This window comes from Ambystoma mexicanum, chromosome 4p (genome assembly GCF_040938575.1).
Source record: "Ambystoma mexicanum isolate Mex_15411 chromosome 4p, UKY_AmexF1_1, whole genome shotgun sequence".
Lineage (NCBI taxonomy): Eukaryota > Metazoa > Chordata > Amphibia > Caudata > Ambystomatidae > Ambystoma > Ambystoma mexicanum.
In genome coordinates, this window is record NC_090927.1 from 996,420,325 (window position 1) to 996,437,537 (window position 17,213).

The following is a 17,213-nucleotide window of genomic DNA, read 5'->3' on the forward strand; positions in this document are numbered from 1 at the left end:
CACAATACTCATTTTATTTCAGCTCACCCTGCTGGGTGGAGCCAGTTTTTCCGCTGTTTGCTACTGCGTCAAAATAGTTACAAGTCTGACACTACCTACTTCCAACATTAATTTCACCGTCTATTAGTCTATTAGTCTATTAATATTTCCTATTCCTCAGATTTATGAAAATACCAGAACCATACCTTTTGATCATAACTTAAGTTATATACATCACAAAAATCGTGTTTACATGGTCCCAAGTGGCTTTGTATCCCTTTTCAAATGAACCCGGGGTGGGCTCGATAGGACACACAACACTCTTTTTATTTAGGAAAATGTGTTCAATGTTTAATCAATGGCACTGCAGGCTATGAGGGGTAGTTTCATTTCTCCTTCAGGTTTCCATTTCTCCTGAAGCATGTGACCAGCCACCTGCTCGGGCCAATATTTATTCTACTCTCTTCTGCTGAGCTGCAAATGGTCTTTGTTCAGAGCTAATGCACATTGTATGTGAAACCTGACCTTAAAGGTCATTTCTATTGGTCATGTTATCTATAAATCCCATCATTTCAATCTACTTCTTTGTATATCTTAACATTTAAATTGACAACCAGACCTGTTTCCTTGGTGGGCTCAGCTCCAAAGGTCTTGGGGTCAGTTTCAGCGCAGAGAAAAACCAGTTGCAGTTCACAATTCTGAAAAGTGAGCATATTGCATTTACCCACTGTGTACATGTAACTTTCAATATTGCACCAGGGCCTGTTGTTCACAATATGATCTTTCTTTATGTACTGTATAAACAAGTTCACTCTTGGTATTCTTCACAAAATATTCCACAGTTCTATAAGAAACTAGTGTTCATGTATGCAAATACGAAATAGGCCTTTCCTTATAAATGTTGCCATTTCATGTGCTGAAATTAAGTCTGTTTATTCCTCACAAATGCAATTTCTCATTCGACTTTACTTTTCAAATATAAGGCATCATTCCTCCTTTTTAGCTTCCAAATGCACAGTATTTCAACTGTATTTTTTCTTTCCATGTGCACTGTTGCAGTTTTGAATCTGTCGAATTGGGCATTTACACAAAGTCAGCATCTGAAGTGCCCCATGTCTTTTGGAACCCATTGGACGCAGTTAACAATATACCAGTTTTAAATTGCACTTTCTTCCGCTGAGTACCTGTACATTGTAACAAAATGGAGGCAGGCCCATTCTCGCTCATTCACTAGGCCTCATGTTGAAATTACTGTTTTGTACTGGCTTTTGTTTCAAATGGAACTCCACACTAAGCCAGCTTCACTCTCACAATGGGGCCTAGGATGGCCTCTCAGTCTGTCGATCAGGGGCTGTCTTTTTACTGCACAAATTCCTTGCAACAGAACGAGTGTTCATTTTATTTTCTACTTTGACATGAATTGGGGGCAAAGGACATTTTAGGAAGGAGGAAAAAATAGTGGAGAAATCACATTCTAGGCTTAAAATAGTGAGCTCTTTCTAAATTGAAAGAGTTGGCATTACTGTAGTGGGGCAATTGTTGACTAGAGAGCATGTGCCCCCCCTGCCTTCCTCAGAAGAAATAGAGTTATAAAATCAGAAAGGACACATTTGAAACTGCACTTTAAATTCTCCTGGAAATGCAGCTGGCACACATAATAGTTCGTTTTGCTACACAAGTAGGGGGCAGATAAGGCATTAGCTTTCACAATTAGTGTGTTTTTAAATAGAATATACTAGGTGACAGGGAGGTGTGTACCCAAGAGAGGGGCTAACTACACAAGTAGGGCACGACTGTAGGTAGGATCAGGTTTTGGCTACCCATAGGTAGATGAATCATGTGCTAGGCATGCACCAGTACTTGGTAGATAGCACAATAAATGCAGAGCAAATGTGTCTTACAGAGGAAAATAACGTGACGAGCAGCTGCCATTTTAAAATTGCACCAACACAGCTGAAAATTGGGCTCTGCGGCTTTAAGGAAAAGCCCCAGTTAAGCATGCTTGAACAAATACATTTAATTCAGGGAAATGCTGTGGTAGCTGGACATAGCTTCTGCCAAGGAATGTGAAAACCCAAGGCCTCACAGGGGAGGGCTATATGGTGGAACAAGATACCATTGTTTGCATCCAGCTGTCAAGGTAAATTAGGCTACGATAACACGGCAGACCATTTCAAGTCTATGGGACATATTGAACATCTCAGGAATTTCATAAGTAGTTGGCAGATGAATGCCTCTGTGATCGGCTAGGCGTGACAGAGGAACGCAGTGCGACTAAAAAGACAACTATTTGCTGCAATGAAATCTTAAAAGGGTCGAAGTAGCATGACTCACAAAATAGTTATTCATAAATGTGCACAGAACAGGATGGCGTGGTCACTGTTGCAAGAACAGGTCCTTGAGACTCGACTAAGTCATGGCAGAAGTTAACATGGGCTGTTTTATTTAATTAAGAACAAGGTGATATGCTTGTCCTCTCTCTCCTCCCATCTACATAAAACATGTCATTTTGCAGCCAGTTCATGGAGAGTGTGACCGCCTATTAACTGATGAGCACCTGTCTTTTTTTTCACTGCAGAATAAATTTAGGGCCTACCAATAATATTTAAGTTTGATGAATATCAGGGATGGGTTATGGGTGGGATCTTAGAAAACGGATTGTCCAATCACTAGTTGTGGACATATATAATTATATGTGTAGCTTAGTAGAGGGAGCCAATGACCAGGAGCAATAGGTTTTCATAACTGTGACTTATTGCCTATAAAACCAGCTGTTTCCTGTTAATATGTTGAGAAATTCTTGAGTGAGAGCTTGGCTTTTAATCTTGCCTTTTCCCCCAGTCTATATTGCAATAAAGCTGGGTTACATTGCATTTGGCATGCCACAATCACTCTGTGTTGTCTCTTTTGTGACAAATACTTGTTAGAGGGCTATTTGGTTTTTGACCTCAGGTTATCATCTGGTAGCAGAGGATGGTTGGAGCTTGTAGACTTTGGGGTGCCCACCCTGCCACCCTCTTTATTTGGACAGCGGATTGGTCTGGAGAGCAGATTTTATTTTTTGGTTGTGCACATCTCAACGAGAAGGACAACAGGGGCCGGCTTTAGAGTGGAACCCTGCCTGGTGTTCCACCACCCGCTGGAAGCGACAGGAGGAGCTGGCAAACTGAGGGTACACCAGCGCCCACAACCCTCAAAGGTCCATGGAAAAAGTGAGTTTGCTGTGTGCATGGTAACAATTGGGGGTGGGACATTTATTGTATGGTATTTAAGAAACAGTGAAAAGTGATAAAGGATAGCCATAGACAAGGTCTTGGAGGACTGTGCAGTAGGGCCCCTGAGGGCCCAACCTTCTTTTGAGGGTAGAGTTAAAGATACAACGAGATAAGGATACCTCGGGGCAAAAGAAAGAAATTGGAAGACAGCTGTATTTTATTGTTTTGTATTGTGTTTTATTAATTAATTAAATTGTTGATTGGTGTTATTGTGTGTGTTGTGAGACAGGTCCTGTTGACGTGGTTTTTCTTTGTGTGTTGTGAGAGTAGCAGATAGTATTGTTTGATGAAGGTTGATGGGGTAAGTATGAACATTTAGATTGTGAGCAGATTTTGCTCTGACTCCGAGGTAGGGCTTGGATGTTGGGGCGTGGCCCTAGACAATGAAAATGATTTAATAGATGGTGTATATTTGAAGTGGGCAGGAGGTGTGAGTAAGGGAAACGTGTGAGAGAATTGCGAAGACTGTCTGTTCTAATTATTGGTAAACTGACCACTATTTTGCATTGTTTGTTCTGTGTAAGTGCCAAGCTGTGCGCTGCTTAAAACCATGTCAGATACCCCAATAATTCACCCATGCAAAGCATTACCTAGATATAGTGCCGAAATCATTATGCTGAGTGGGTGAAAGGGACTGCTGGGAAGATGTACCTGTCGTGGCCACAAGAGGGCACTCAATGTAAAAATGTACTCCCAACACATGTGCACATACTTACACGCCACACACAAGGGCAGGAAGCTCAAGAACAGGTGAGGTGTATTAGAACTCTGGAAGGCCTTTGAGGAAGAAACAGATGGGCCTAAGAAGGAATGGATGCCTAATGTGTGTCAGGGGGAGCGCGAGCAGCCTACAGCACTGTCTCCTCCCTCTGAGGAAAGCACTTACACACAGCCAACAGCTCCGCCATCACCAGCTGAGGCAGGCATCCACACACAATTCACAGTACCACCTCCGTATGAGGAGAGCACACCAGCCTCGACCATTCCAGGAATATACCCTGGTATGAATGCCCTGATAAGGAAAGTGATGATAGTAGGAGAATGGTGAAATTGGTACAAGCAAATTCACCATTAGTGCAAATGTAGAATGGAGCATGGCACAGCTCAGAGATACAGTTAAGGGATGAGGAAGAATATAGAGGGCAGCATAGCTTAGAAAAGCAGCTAAGAGCAGTTAAGTAAGAGCTCCTTAGAGTGAGAAGCATGCAGACAGATGGTCACTGGGCAAGAAGCGTACCCATAGGTAATGGGGATAGTGGGGAGACTATGATGTAACCAGAGAAATGGGGAGGAGGAAAAATATTGTTTAAACTCAATGGAAAAGGCACAGAAAATTATTATGTGAAGGTAGTGGAGTATGAAGTAATGAAGGGCGCAGCCAGGGACAAAGTCAGGAGAGAGACACAGGAAGGAATAGAGCAAAATGTACAAAAGGAGAAGGAGGGGGGACGGAGAGAAGCAGCAGAGAAGATACAGAGAGAGGAACAGGAAAGACAAAGGAGGAAGCAGGAGGTAGGACAAAGGAATGAGTATGCAAAGAAACTAAACGAGAAGAACAGGAGAATGGCAAGAGAAAAGGAAGACATTGAAAAAAATGAGGAAGGAGAGGAGCCAAAAGATGAGCAGAAATATGATACCAAAATGTGGGCAGAAGGGAGTGGGACAATAACCCCAGACACAAGGGCAGAGATGTATTGACTGAGATAATGTGTGGAACATATGTAAGGGAGCCTGCTAAGGGAGTGAGTTTTGATCTCATACTTGAGTATGAAGAGAGCAGAGAAAGTGACGGGCAGACAGATTGGGTAGACATTGATGGTGAAGAGTGGGAGAAGAGGCAGCGCAAACCCCTCAAATGGATACTACAGGACTAAGCGTAGGAGAAAGAGCAGATTTACTGGGGCCAAACATAAGCCTGTATCCACCCTCACATAGTACTGCCCATAAATGCAGACCATAAATCACCATATTTCTTTAGAAACTTGCCAGAACGCCAGCAACACTGTGTAGCTTAGACATTGAAAAGGAGAACTTGCGCAGCATCACCTATGTGCAAGAAAGCAGTAACACAATTCCCACAACCTCACTATACTCCATGGAATCAGACAGACAAAAATAACTTGATGGATAAGCTGCCATCACTAACAGCCGGGGCGGGCCGGTGGATTTACAAGCTAGAGCGAGAGATAGCTGGGATAGCATTAGCTATAGGTGACATGAAAAGCCTATTTGCATCCATATTGGGGGACCAGGCAGAGGGCGTGTAGAAGCGAACAGGCTAATTTGCAGTGACAGAACATAATACCACACCACTAAATGTGACGGGTCACCATTTAATAATTGTAGAGCTTATATATGGAAGGCACCGAGGGTGCTGTTTCCAGATCAATCTGACATGAGCGCTATAATGACTAGGAAGATGGGGCCTTCTGTGGACCCCGCTGCCTATATGCAAGACATTAAAGAACGTTGGCGTTTGGAAACTAAAGGCCATTGGGATACAATATACCAGTGTTGTATCATATTCTATGTCGGGGCCTACCTGAAGAAGTACAGAGACGGTTAAAAAAGATTGTGGAGATTGAAATGCGATCATGGCCATACAATTACCTATCATACATCACTGTAGGTTAAAGCAGGAGAAGGATCAAAAGAAAATGAAGGCAAAAGGAAGAGGCAAAATTGGTACAGAAGAAATTCTCCAACATGGCGGTAGGAGCGGTATTGCTAAATACAGGAGACAGGAATAAGGGACAGGGAGCCGTCATGCCACAGCAGGGCATGGGTGGTTATTTTGCAGGAAAAGGGGAAGAGTAGTTTTTACCCCAGAGGAGGAAGAGGATTTGGGTTTTGTGGGGGACAGCCCTGCTTTGGAGGACCTTGGGGCCACTGGAGGCGTATGTTGGACATGTGGGAAAGTAGTGTGTAGAGGTAGAGGAGCAATGCAGCAAGGTGCAATGCAGTATTGGCCAAGAGGGGGAATGGCATATCCAGCACCATATGGTGCACCACATCAAACCTAGGAGTACTATGACTACAAACAATATTCACCAGATCAGACACAAGCACAGTAGGTGCAGCAACTCCAAGAGCCACAGATACAGCCACAGATAGTGCCACAACCACCACAGCAGATATTGACACAGCAACCACAGAATGCAGTGCAATCACAACAAGCAGTGACACAGTGCGATACCAATATTCTGCCAGAGACAGACACCAAGCATAGGAGGAGTGACAGCGGTTGGAGGTGGGACACTTTTACAGGGACAGGACTGAACATGTATCCCCAATAGGATAGCCCGCAGAATAGCTTGATGTGCCCTATCCTATCAGTAACCACAGACACTGAACAGGAACAAAGGCTGGAGGTATCTATAGGCAACCAGACTCTTTCCTTCTTAGTTGCCACCGGGACAACACAATACTGTCACAGTAGGAGATCAGACAGTAGCTATCCCATTCCTGTTTGTCAGGAAGACACCTGTTAACATATTGGGAAGAGATCTTCTGGCCAAACTCAATATGTCAATATCATTCACAGAGGACAGCATAATATGCTATACAACAGGCATATAGTTCCAGACAGCAAAAGAATACATACAAGCCTTTCATGGCCAGAAAGTACAGAGGGGAGTCCCAGTGGATCCTGAAGTATTTTTCTATACAAGTGATATTAGCGTGGCTTCCCCGCATTGAGGGACAGTTATTGAGACTACCCACAGACTTTTTATTCAGAACACAGATACCTACAGATGTAACTGAATGGGAAATGGTTACAATTAAGCTAGAGATGGCTGTAGTGAGGGAGGATAGAGTAATGTTACACGGTACTGATGAGGAAGGGGTGAGTTGGCGCACAGTAATGGCACTTGACGCATCACACAGACTGACCCAGTTGACAAATGATTTGTTTGACTACAGTGACTCTGATGATGAGGTATTGTTTGAGATAAATATACCATGATAATTGAGAGCAGAGTATGCAGAGGTACCACAACAAATAATGCTAGCTAAAAAAAGTACCGTCATTTATGGAAGATTATTTGGCAAGAGGACCAGGCACAATAGGGACGACCAGTCCATATGATGTGGGGTTGTTAAAAGGAAATGGAGCAGTACAAATAAAATTAAAGAAAGCGGCAAGTTTACCTCGAGTAAAACAGTATCCAATGTCCAAAGAAGCAGATGAGGGTAGTTATGAAACACTGTATACATAGTGAAAAGATCTCAGGGAAGGCCGTGGAGATTTATTTATTTATTTAACATTATAAAGTGCACACTCCTCTTGGCATCACGGGTTAACAAGATTGCGTGACACTGCATAAGGACTGGATGTATTGCCTTCCACTGGCTCCTTTTGCCCTGCGCAATCAGCAAGGCTCAGACGATCACCTGGCTCCTTATGAATTGGTGACCGGTCGCAGGATGCATGTGCCAATTACCTCGCTCAAGCGCACGCAGATGCCCAAAGCACTGCGACTGTGTTTGTAATTGAGTTGCATGACTATTTGATGTCCATGACTAAATACCTCTTTCATTTCTTTACAGGAAAGGAAAGACGGGGAGGTATCACTAAAGGCACAGAAAAAGATGAAATTGAATTGAATACCATTGCAGTTGTCAACTGTTTCCTGTCGGTCAACATAGCCAACATACGACGATACAAGAGTACCGCCTCCCTCCCTGCCCAACTATCAGGATCCAGGGGGAGAGGAGAACGAAACCAAACCCAGGACAAGAGCTCAAGTGCATGCTGAGAAAGAAGATAAAAGGAATAAGGAACTTGAGAATAAAGAAGATCTAAATCACATTGCACCACCAGAGGAACACTGATCCTGAACTATCACTGGAACAGTAAGAAAGGAATTGATGCTGAAGACTTTGAATGCATCACAAGCATAGTATTTCTGTTGATGCTGAGGACTATTTTTGACAAGAACATACACCTGTAACAGACTATTGTTTCTACTTTCCTATCTTTGCATTGTATTGGTACTGTTTTTTAATACTATTTTTCACAAGAACATACATCTACAATGGACTATTTTTTCCTGCTTTTCTATCTTTACAGTTTGGTTGGGACTATTTCTATCTTCCACATTTTTATATTTTTATGTTTTTTATCATCACATTTTTTATATTTTACAATGTACCATATAATAGTGGAAGTGGTGTGAAAATCATCAATAAAATATTTTATTATTGTCATTATATGTGGTTGTAAAATGTTTTGAAAAAGGTATATACAGCTCGCCTCACTCGCCATTGAAAAATAATAACCTACTATTGCCCGGTATGAAGTAAACTGTACAAATGTTTTCATATCCTTATGTTCCTGATATCTTCATAATACCCTGATCAATATGCTGCAGGACATATCTACACACGAAAGACATTATCACTATTGCTGTCCTTCTGTTTTAATTTCTCTTTTGTTGTTTCTATTTCTTATTTTATCTCCCACTGCATTTAACTGATTATGATAAAATACATGTGTCCCCCTTATTGCATAATGTTAGTGAAGAAGTTAAAAAACAAGTAGATTTTCAGTTAGAGCAGGAAATTGTATTCAGCCCAGTTGTGGAGACAGTAAGGGCTAGGAGAAGTATTGCAGATGATGAATATTACATGAGAAGGTATAAATATTGAACGAAACTCATGGTATAGGTCAATGTAGAAGGTGGGGAGAGAGATTAAGGGAAAGCTGCTTTATTTGCTCGCTTATCCCCTATGCCACGGCAGCCTCTCAAGTATTTATTCCTCAAGAAGCACCTGAGTACAGAGTCCACTGCTTGGTACATCTCGTAGTATTCCAGACTAGAAGACAATTTCAAGGACAATCGGCCATGATGAAGTATCTCACAGGATCAGAATTCCCATACGTAGACAACTATGTAAAAGAGGAGCACATGATGGAGAATATAAGAATAAAAAAGTAAGGTGCTCAAGTACATACTATCGGGTCCAAAAAGAGTAGATGTTGAAGTAGTGCATCACCAAATATCGAGGTGTACAGATGCCCAGTTTAATTTGATACCTCATTGTGCTGACAGACCACAATTGCAAATAAAAGGGAAAGTATATTCCTCAAGAGGATGAGTTGATTGAATAATGGCATGCAAAGCAGAGGCAATATGGACTGCACCAATAGAAGTGATAAAAAACGCAGAGTGTGCCGTGAGGAATGGAAAGAAACTGCAAAATGTTTAACATGGGTGGAAGATGAAGCAGGACCACTACCCATAACCAAACTGCAAGCACCTACATTATGCTTTAGAAATAATGGTTCAGTAAAGCTTGGTGACAATGAAGGGTGCAAACGCATCATGGATTTACCAGGTATGAACTTTGGCACAGATGTACTAATGGACCATTACTGGGCCTGCGGTACAAGAGCATATATGCAGCTTCAACCCAAATGGGGTGGCATATTTACAGTAGTGCTGCTAAATGCACCAGCTTTAGTAATTCCACAAAGTGAGGTTGACATTGGGACCTTTCCTTTAATGGCACACAAAAGGAAGAAAAGATCCCCAGGCCTAAAACGCACAAAAAGGACAAACTATTTTTCCAAAGAAGCCAGTGCTCCAATCGATGAAATCCCAGAGAGTTATAAGTTGTTTGGTAAAACAATAACGTTCTTCACATCCTTTCTAAGGCCTGTCTTGCAAGCAACAGCAAATGCACATTGGATCCAGATAACTAGGAGGGAAGATTACAAACTATTAATGCCACAATAAAAGGCTTTAATGCCATCAAGGAGGAGTTATAAGCGGTCAGAGTGATGATCCTACAGAACAGGTATGTTCTGGACCTCCTCACAGCCATGGAGGGAGGAGTGTGCGCAAAGATGGTGCCAAGTTGACATGATGAGGGGAATGTGACCTTGACAGAGGCCATATAATACCTGAAAGAGCTGCATGATAAAATGGAGGAGGAATATGATCACATTGAGGACGATAGCTGGTTCAGTTATCTAGTCTTCTGGATGCCTACATGGATGACAGATGCATTCAAATTTCTGTTGGCAATTTTGGTACTGGTCCTGATGGCTTTTTGCATCTTGAGATAGCAATGATCCAATGTAAAAAGACTGGCAAGAACGCACTCCAAATGACAGTAATGGTTAATATGTCTGACACCATTCATCAGTACACTCAAACTAATAATGAAGTTTACTGTCCCATGTACCCATTGGTGAAGCCAACTAGGCAACCTGGAACATTGTTTACATGCCAAAAAGATATCCTTAGCTACAATGAGCACTGGATGAAATGTGACGACAATGGCGGGTGCTGGCTTATGACATGCAGTCCAGCAGCACACTGTTACGCTCACCTGGCTCCCACAGGGGCGTCGATCTGAACTGGACAGCTGCGGTCTCCACCAATGTGACGCGTAGTGCCGAGATGACAGACTGGACTGACCCACCTAGCTTTGTTTGCTTGGCCCGTAGGAATATTCTTCTGCAAATGGAGAAAGGGAATTAACCACCCGTGGAGTTGAGCGTTAACCCTGCCCCACTCCCGCTGTTCTCCCCACTGATCACCTTTGATGTCCCCTCTTATAGTCTCACCTGATGGTTTGAAAAGATGAGGTCTCCATCCTGCATTGAGCGCAGGGACGCGTAGATAACCAGTTGCTTCACTGGCTCGAAGGAATTGATGAGTTCCAGAACAATATTGACTCTGAGATTCCCGGCAAGACGCCGTAAGTATGTAGTTCGTAAGAGTTCAAATGTCTGACTTTCACACTGTCCGATTCCTTGCAGGTTGCAGCTTGACCCTAGCGAAGAGTTCCTCGTGGCAACCGGTGATATTCAGGTAAGGATTTGTATTATCCAACACAGTTCGATTAAATAATGTCAATATGTAACCTGTTGCTTTCTCCCTTATTCAGGCGCTGAGAGAAAATATGAAGTCTCGGGGGAATAATGCCTCCGGCGGTAAAATCAGGTAAGTCTATTGTGGTGAGATTTCCCCTTGTTTGTCCCTTTGTTTCAACTCGCTGTCCTTTTGTTTCCCCTTAGGGGCCGGGGTTCGGCGAGGATGCAGTGGAAGCTGTGCCGACCCGTGAAGAGGAATAGTACCCCCGGTGGTAAAATCAGGTAAGTCTATGGGGGATAACTAATATTGCCTCTGTGTATTCTCTTGGCTCACCTTGCTGTTCTTGTCTTCCCCTTAGGTGCCGGAGTGCGGCAGGAACGTGCAGAAGGATGCAGTGGAATGTGAAGATGCTGCGAAGGCCGGTGAGTTCAGCGCGGCGCTGCAGCAGGCGAGGCGAAGCGCATAAAATAACTTCTTTCTTCCAGCTTGAAGGCGCGATGGATCGGGAATTCAGGTAAGGATCAAAGGTATTGCTCTTGTTCTAACCATTTCTCCTTCTTTCTCCCTTTTTCTAGGAGCTCCAGACTCGAGGCGGGCATGGCAGATGACTGGATGCAGACTTGCAGGCACGGTGAGCGTTACGCTGCTGGATGCAGAATAACGCAAAGCGTGTGCTGCTCTTCGGGCGTGGTTTAAATAGCCTCCAAAGTAGTCCCAGGTAAGTATTCCTCCCCAGCCCCACCCGAGTAAAAAAATAGTCCCTAGGTAAAGTAGTCCCTTACAAGCCTCTTTTGGCTTGGAGCTCTTGCAGCATGGTCTGCATCAGGTAAGTTTGCAGCATGGTCTGCATCAGGTAAGTTCTACTCTATGAGCCTGGTGCCTGTGGCGCCAGGACTGACTCTCCATATTAGCCTGCCGCCATAGACGCCAGGACTGCACCCAAATAGCCCCTAGCAGGGGTTGTTGGGCTTGCTTGGAATAACTTGATGCCTGCTTCCGGGGTTGCTGGACCTGGTCTGGGTCCCCGGGAGTAGGCATCATGACACATACGTAGCACAAGGAGGTTACTTGAGGGGCGTCATCAGAGTGTGGCTGCCCAAGGATGGCTATAATATGAGACAAAATGAAGGCATGGGCGATGACTCGACCAGAAGGGGGAATGTAGTGGGGCAATTGTTACTAGAGAGCATGTGCCCCCCTGCCTTCCTCAGAAGAAACAGAATTATAAAATCAGAAAGGACACATTTGAAGCTGCACTTTAAATTCTCCTGGAAATGCAGGAGAATAGTTAGTTTCGCCACACAAGTAGAGGACAGATAAAGTATTATCTTGCACAATTAGTGCGTTTTAAAATATATTAGACTAGTTGACAGGGAGGCGTGTACCCAAGATAGGAGCTCACTACACAGGTAGGGCAGAATGACTGTAGGTAGGTTCAGATTGCAGCTACCCATAGTGAGAGGTATCATGTGCCAGGCATGCACCAGGACTCAGTAGATGGCAAAATAAAATGCAGAGCAAACGTGTCCTACAGAGGAAAATAACGTGACAAAAAGCTGCCATTTTAAAATTGCACAAGCACAGCAGAACATTGAGCTCTGCAGCTTTAAGGAAAATCCCTAGATAAGCATGCTTGAACAAATACATTTAATTCAAGGAAATACTGTAGTAGCTGCACAAAGCTTCTACCAAGGAATGTGAAAACCCAAGGCTTCGTAGGGGAGGGTTACATGGTGGAACAACATAACATTGTGTGCATCCAGCTGTGGAGGTAAATTAGGTTACGATAACACGGCAGACCATTTCAAGTCTATGGGACATACTGAACATCACAGGAAGTTTATAAGTAGTTGGCAGATGAATGCCTCTGCGATCGGCTAGGCGTGACAGAGGAACGGGATGCGACTAAAAAGACAACGAATTGCTGCATTGAATCTTAACAGGGTGGAAGTAGCATGACTCGCAAAATAGTTATTCATAAATGTGTCAAGAACAGGATGGTGCGGTCACTGTTGCGAGAGCAGGTCCTTGAGACTCGGCGCCGTCATGGCAGAAGATAACATGGGTGTTTTATTTAATTAAAAACATGGCGATACGCTTGTCCTGTCGCTCCTTCCATCTACGTAAAAGATGTCATCATGCAGACAGTTCATGGAGAGTGTGAACGCTTGTTAACCTATGAGCACATGTCTTTTTTTTTTTACCCCCCGCAGAAGTAATTCAGGGCCTACCAATAACATTCAAATATGATGAGTAGCACATTTTTTATGGGATGGGTTATGGGTGGGATCTTGGTAAGGATTGTCCAGTCACTAGTTGTGGACATATATAATTATGTTTGTAGCTTAGTAGAGGGAGCCAAAGACCAGAAGCAATAGGTTTTCACAACTTCGACTTCATATTGCCTATAAAACCTGCTGTTTCCTCTTAATGTGTGGAGACCTTCTTGAGTGAGAGCTTGGCTTTTAATCTTGCTTTTTTTCTCCCAGTCTATATTGCAATAAAGCTGGTTTACCTCGCATTTGGCATACCGTCTCTTTTTTTTGAGAAATACCAGTTAGAGGGATATTTGGCTTTTGACCTCTGGTTATCATTACGGTTGCATCCTATTTAGTTGGAATGTTAAAATGGTAGTATTAATACTGACAACAATAAGCAAACCTTCTAACTTAGACACAAGCTTAAAGTTGGAAAATGAGTAGAAATCGCGCCCAAGGCAGCGTGTCCTTTCGACACAAACTGAACTACATTTCACTTTTATAGTGGCTGATGCAGGAATTCCAAGAGTCCTGTCAAATTTTAAGATGGTAGACTGGGTAGGGAGGGCAGTTGGCGTTAGAAGGCAAGAACGCAGCAGATTTCTGGTGTTCTTATCCAAACCAGAATAATGCATGGAGGGCTTTGGAATATATTTTGCTACCTAATAAGAGCTACGGACTCTCAAAATAATAAGCATACCTGGAAGACTATTGGTATTCCAACTGCTCCCCTTCACCCCATCAGAGTAAGGCTCACAAAATAATTTATAAGCATGGAAAAAATGTCTGCCGTGAGAGAAAGGTTGGTTGTATGCCATTATTTCATTTTTTGTAGGTAGCCTAATCAAAAGACAGATTTGTTTCGGCTGATTTTAGGCAGCCTGCAAAAATCAAAATGCCATTTTTTCACCCTCTACCCTCTAACCCCCTATTCCCAGATTTACCCCAAATTGGGGTGTTTCTCCCCCGAGCCCTACTCCCCCGGGAGAGGTCAGGAAGAAGCCAATGAAGATGAGGAGGTGCTCGGAGAGACAGAGGAGCATATCCGAGAGCATCAGAATGACATGGCAGCTATTTCCTGAGAGCCCGTTCAGTTCAAAGCGGATCCTACTGGTGGGAGGAGGAACAAGCAAATTGTGCAATGTCAAGGAGAAAGAGTACTACAGGCACAGAGAGGTGACCAGAAGGGTAGAGGTCAGCACCCCATAGGATGAAGATGATACAACCCAGCAAAGTTACCCTACGGTAACTGGGCAAGTTCCCCTTCTGTGGCAACACCGGAGTCTGGCCGAGAAGTTCTGTTTCTATCAATAGCTCCTAGAGGAAATGTAGTGTCAGCTACCTCAGAGCAACTAGGAAAGATGCAGAACGGCCCAGAAACCCCTTATGCCCGATAAATCTAGGGGGGAGATGAGCAGGCCTGATCTTAACTGATTGAACCGTAATGCTCAGATTATCAGTACCGGTTTGTCACGCAACTCGGCTCATATTAGTGTAGTATTTGCATGTTTGTGGCAGTTTTAGTGAGGAGAAGGTGGAGACTAGACCTGGTATCAAGATTATTGCCAACAATGAAGTTCATACAATCTTTACTATGTCTGTTATCTTGGAAGGATTTTAATTGCAAACGTTTCATTAAAAGATATTTTCAAGCCTAAAAAGTGGGCCTAACAACTTTCACTCCATCAATGCTGTTGTAAAAAATATTCATTTTTATTTTATGAAACTTCATGTGTACCTTAATTGGATGTTCCACAGGAAATGCAGCCTGTATGAAATTTGAGTTGCTTCTTCATTTATACTTGTGAAATTTGTTTCTATACTAGGACTGGACTGCTAAATTGACTAACGTTGAGTTAACTTAATGATATAGAGTCCTTAGTAGGTCACTAATTGTTGCAACATTGTCTGTTAAAATTATCTTTACTGTGTGTGACTCTTTATCACAAAGTTCATACCTCCACACTTGCATATCTCTGTACAAGGTCGTTTTTCTGCTAAACATGTACATTATGGAAAGCATATGTTCTTCACACAGAAACATCTTATCGACAGAGGTCCAAGGACAGATCCTTGGGGTACACCAACAGGGAGATGGGTGATGTCCAATGTTTGCGAGTTACAGGAGATTTTAAAGACCAGCCTTCCAAGTAGGAGGCTATCCACACAAGAGCAGATTTGTAGAACCCTAAGTCCTGGAGAGTGAGGATGGCAAAGGATTACTTGACTGTGTCAAAAGGGACAGAGATCCAAATGGATGAGCCTTAAAGAGAGTTTGGAGTGGTTAGCATCATAATGAAGGTTGGATAACTCAATGCGTGCAGTCTTGTGAAGTGTTTTAATGGAATCCAGATGGACGTAGATCTCCAAAGCCATCATCTTCAAGGTACTTAGTAATCAGGTTGAGGACCACCTACTCAATGACTTTTGAATAATGGGGGAAGGAAGGAAACTGGGACCTTAGTGTAAGCAAAGGGTTTTTCAAAAGGGATAGGCCAGTTACACATTTGAATGTGGCATAGAAGAGTCTAGCAGAGAGCGAGGTTAAAGATCTGGGCAGATGATTTAGACTTTGAGACTGTCGTTCACAGTTCGAGAAGCATGCTGGTTGATAGAAGTGCAAGATGATTTGGCACTGTAAATGGTGGGTGCTAATTTGGTTGCATTTATAGGGGAGTAGTAATTAAGTGTTCAAAGGTTAGGCGTGGAGGAAAGGAGGAGGGGTGGGGGATAAGGGCTGTTGGAGTGTCAAGTTTTAGAGATTTTAGAGGAAAAGTAGTGAGAAAAGTAATTAGCAGACATGGAGAAGGCAATGGATATTGGCTTGGGAGGGGTGAGCAAAGCTAGGAGGGTAGATGAAAGTTTGCAGGGGTGATTGGGAAAGGAGGAGATGAGGTTTGTGTAGTGGGAGGAATTGGCACGGTGCAGTGCTGAAGTAAGCACAGAAAGGGAATTTTGTAGGCTAGGAGTAGAGTGGTGGTCCATAATGTGTGCCAGAATTGTAGGTCACATTGCATGTTTGCTTTGAGGATATGGATCGCAGAGGCGATCCAGGGCTGAGGACGGGTACGGGAAGGTGTGAATGTGCATGCTGGATAGTGCTGGTTAAAAGGAGTCATAAGTGTATAGTGAAAGTAAGAATAAGTATGGTTAATGTAAGTTGATGAATAGAAGACAGTCCAGAAAGAGGTCCTCATATCATCTAGGTAAGGGGCGGGAGAGTCCTTGATTTTCCTCTTGGTCATTGAATAGAGGAAGGGAAAAGTAAATAATGGGGAGACCAAGATGTTAAGGTGAACAATGAAGTGTTTATGTGGAGAGTTGTCAGTCACTGGCGAGGTCAGAGGGGGGGAAAGCAAGGTTTAAAGGATCAAAAGGTTAAGAGTTCCAACCAGAGTGGGCAGGTTGGTCATCGCAGGAGTAGAGGTACTGGTCAGATGGAAGGGAGTTAAGTTTAAGGCAGGTGATTACAAAGTGCTGGGGAAGTTGAAAGTCCACCATCATGGCAATACGGATGTCTGTGAGAAGTGAATTGGGGAGAATGCTCGGATAAGGGAAGGAGGAGTTTAGAGGACCATGGGGTTGATGGAGATTCAGAAAAGTGAGAGGAATATGAGGGAAGAGTTATATTTATACATTTGCTTTTAATGACTCTTCAATCCCTGTCTGATTTCTGGAATAAGATATTACTGAGTTCTCAAGTTTCTTTGACTGTAACTGCAATCAGATTTGTATTCCATTTATTTCCAAATGTTTACAATTTACTTTGATATTATACATTTGTCTTTTTCTTTTTGCTTTTTCAATGTGATCTATTTATGCGATCTATGTCATTTGTTTAATTTTTCTGTACTTGTTTAAATTCAGTGAAA

At 43.0% G+C, this 17,213-nt stretch overlaps 1 protein-coding gene across 3 annotated transcripts in view; it reads left to right on the top strand.

Moving 5' to 3' along the window:
- Positions 1-17,213, top strand: part of ATG5 (autophagy related 5) — a 1,002,579-nt gene that overhangs the window by 375,717 nt on the left and 609,649 nt on the right. The window contains exon 6 of one of the 3 annotated variants that reach the window (XM_069606581.1): positions 7,806-8,374. The exons of the other annotated variants lie outside the window; for them this stretch is intronic. Coding sequence (XP_069462682.1) covers positions 7,806-8,014 — 209 coding nt within the window. The 3' untranslated portion in view covers positions 8,015-8,374. Of the gene's footprint in view, positions 1-7,805; positions 8,375-17,213 lie in introns of those variants that run through there. 3 annotated transcript variants of the gene reach the window in all.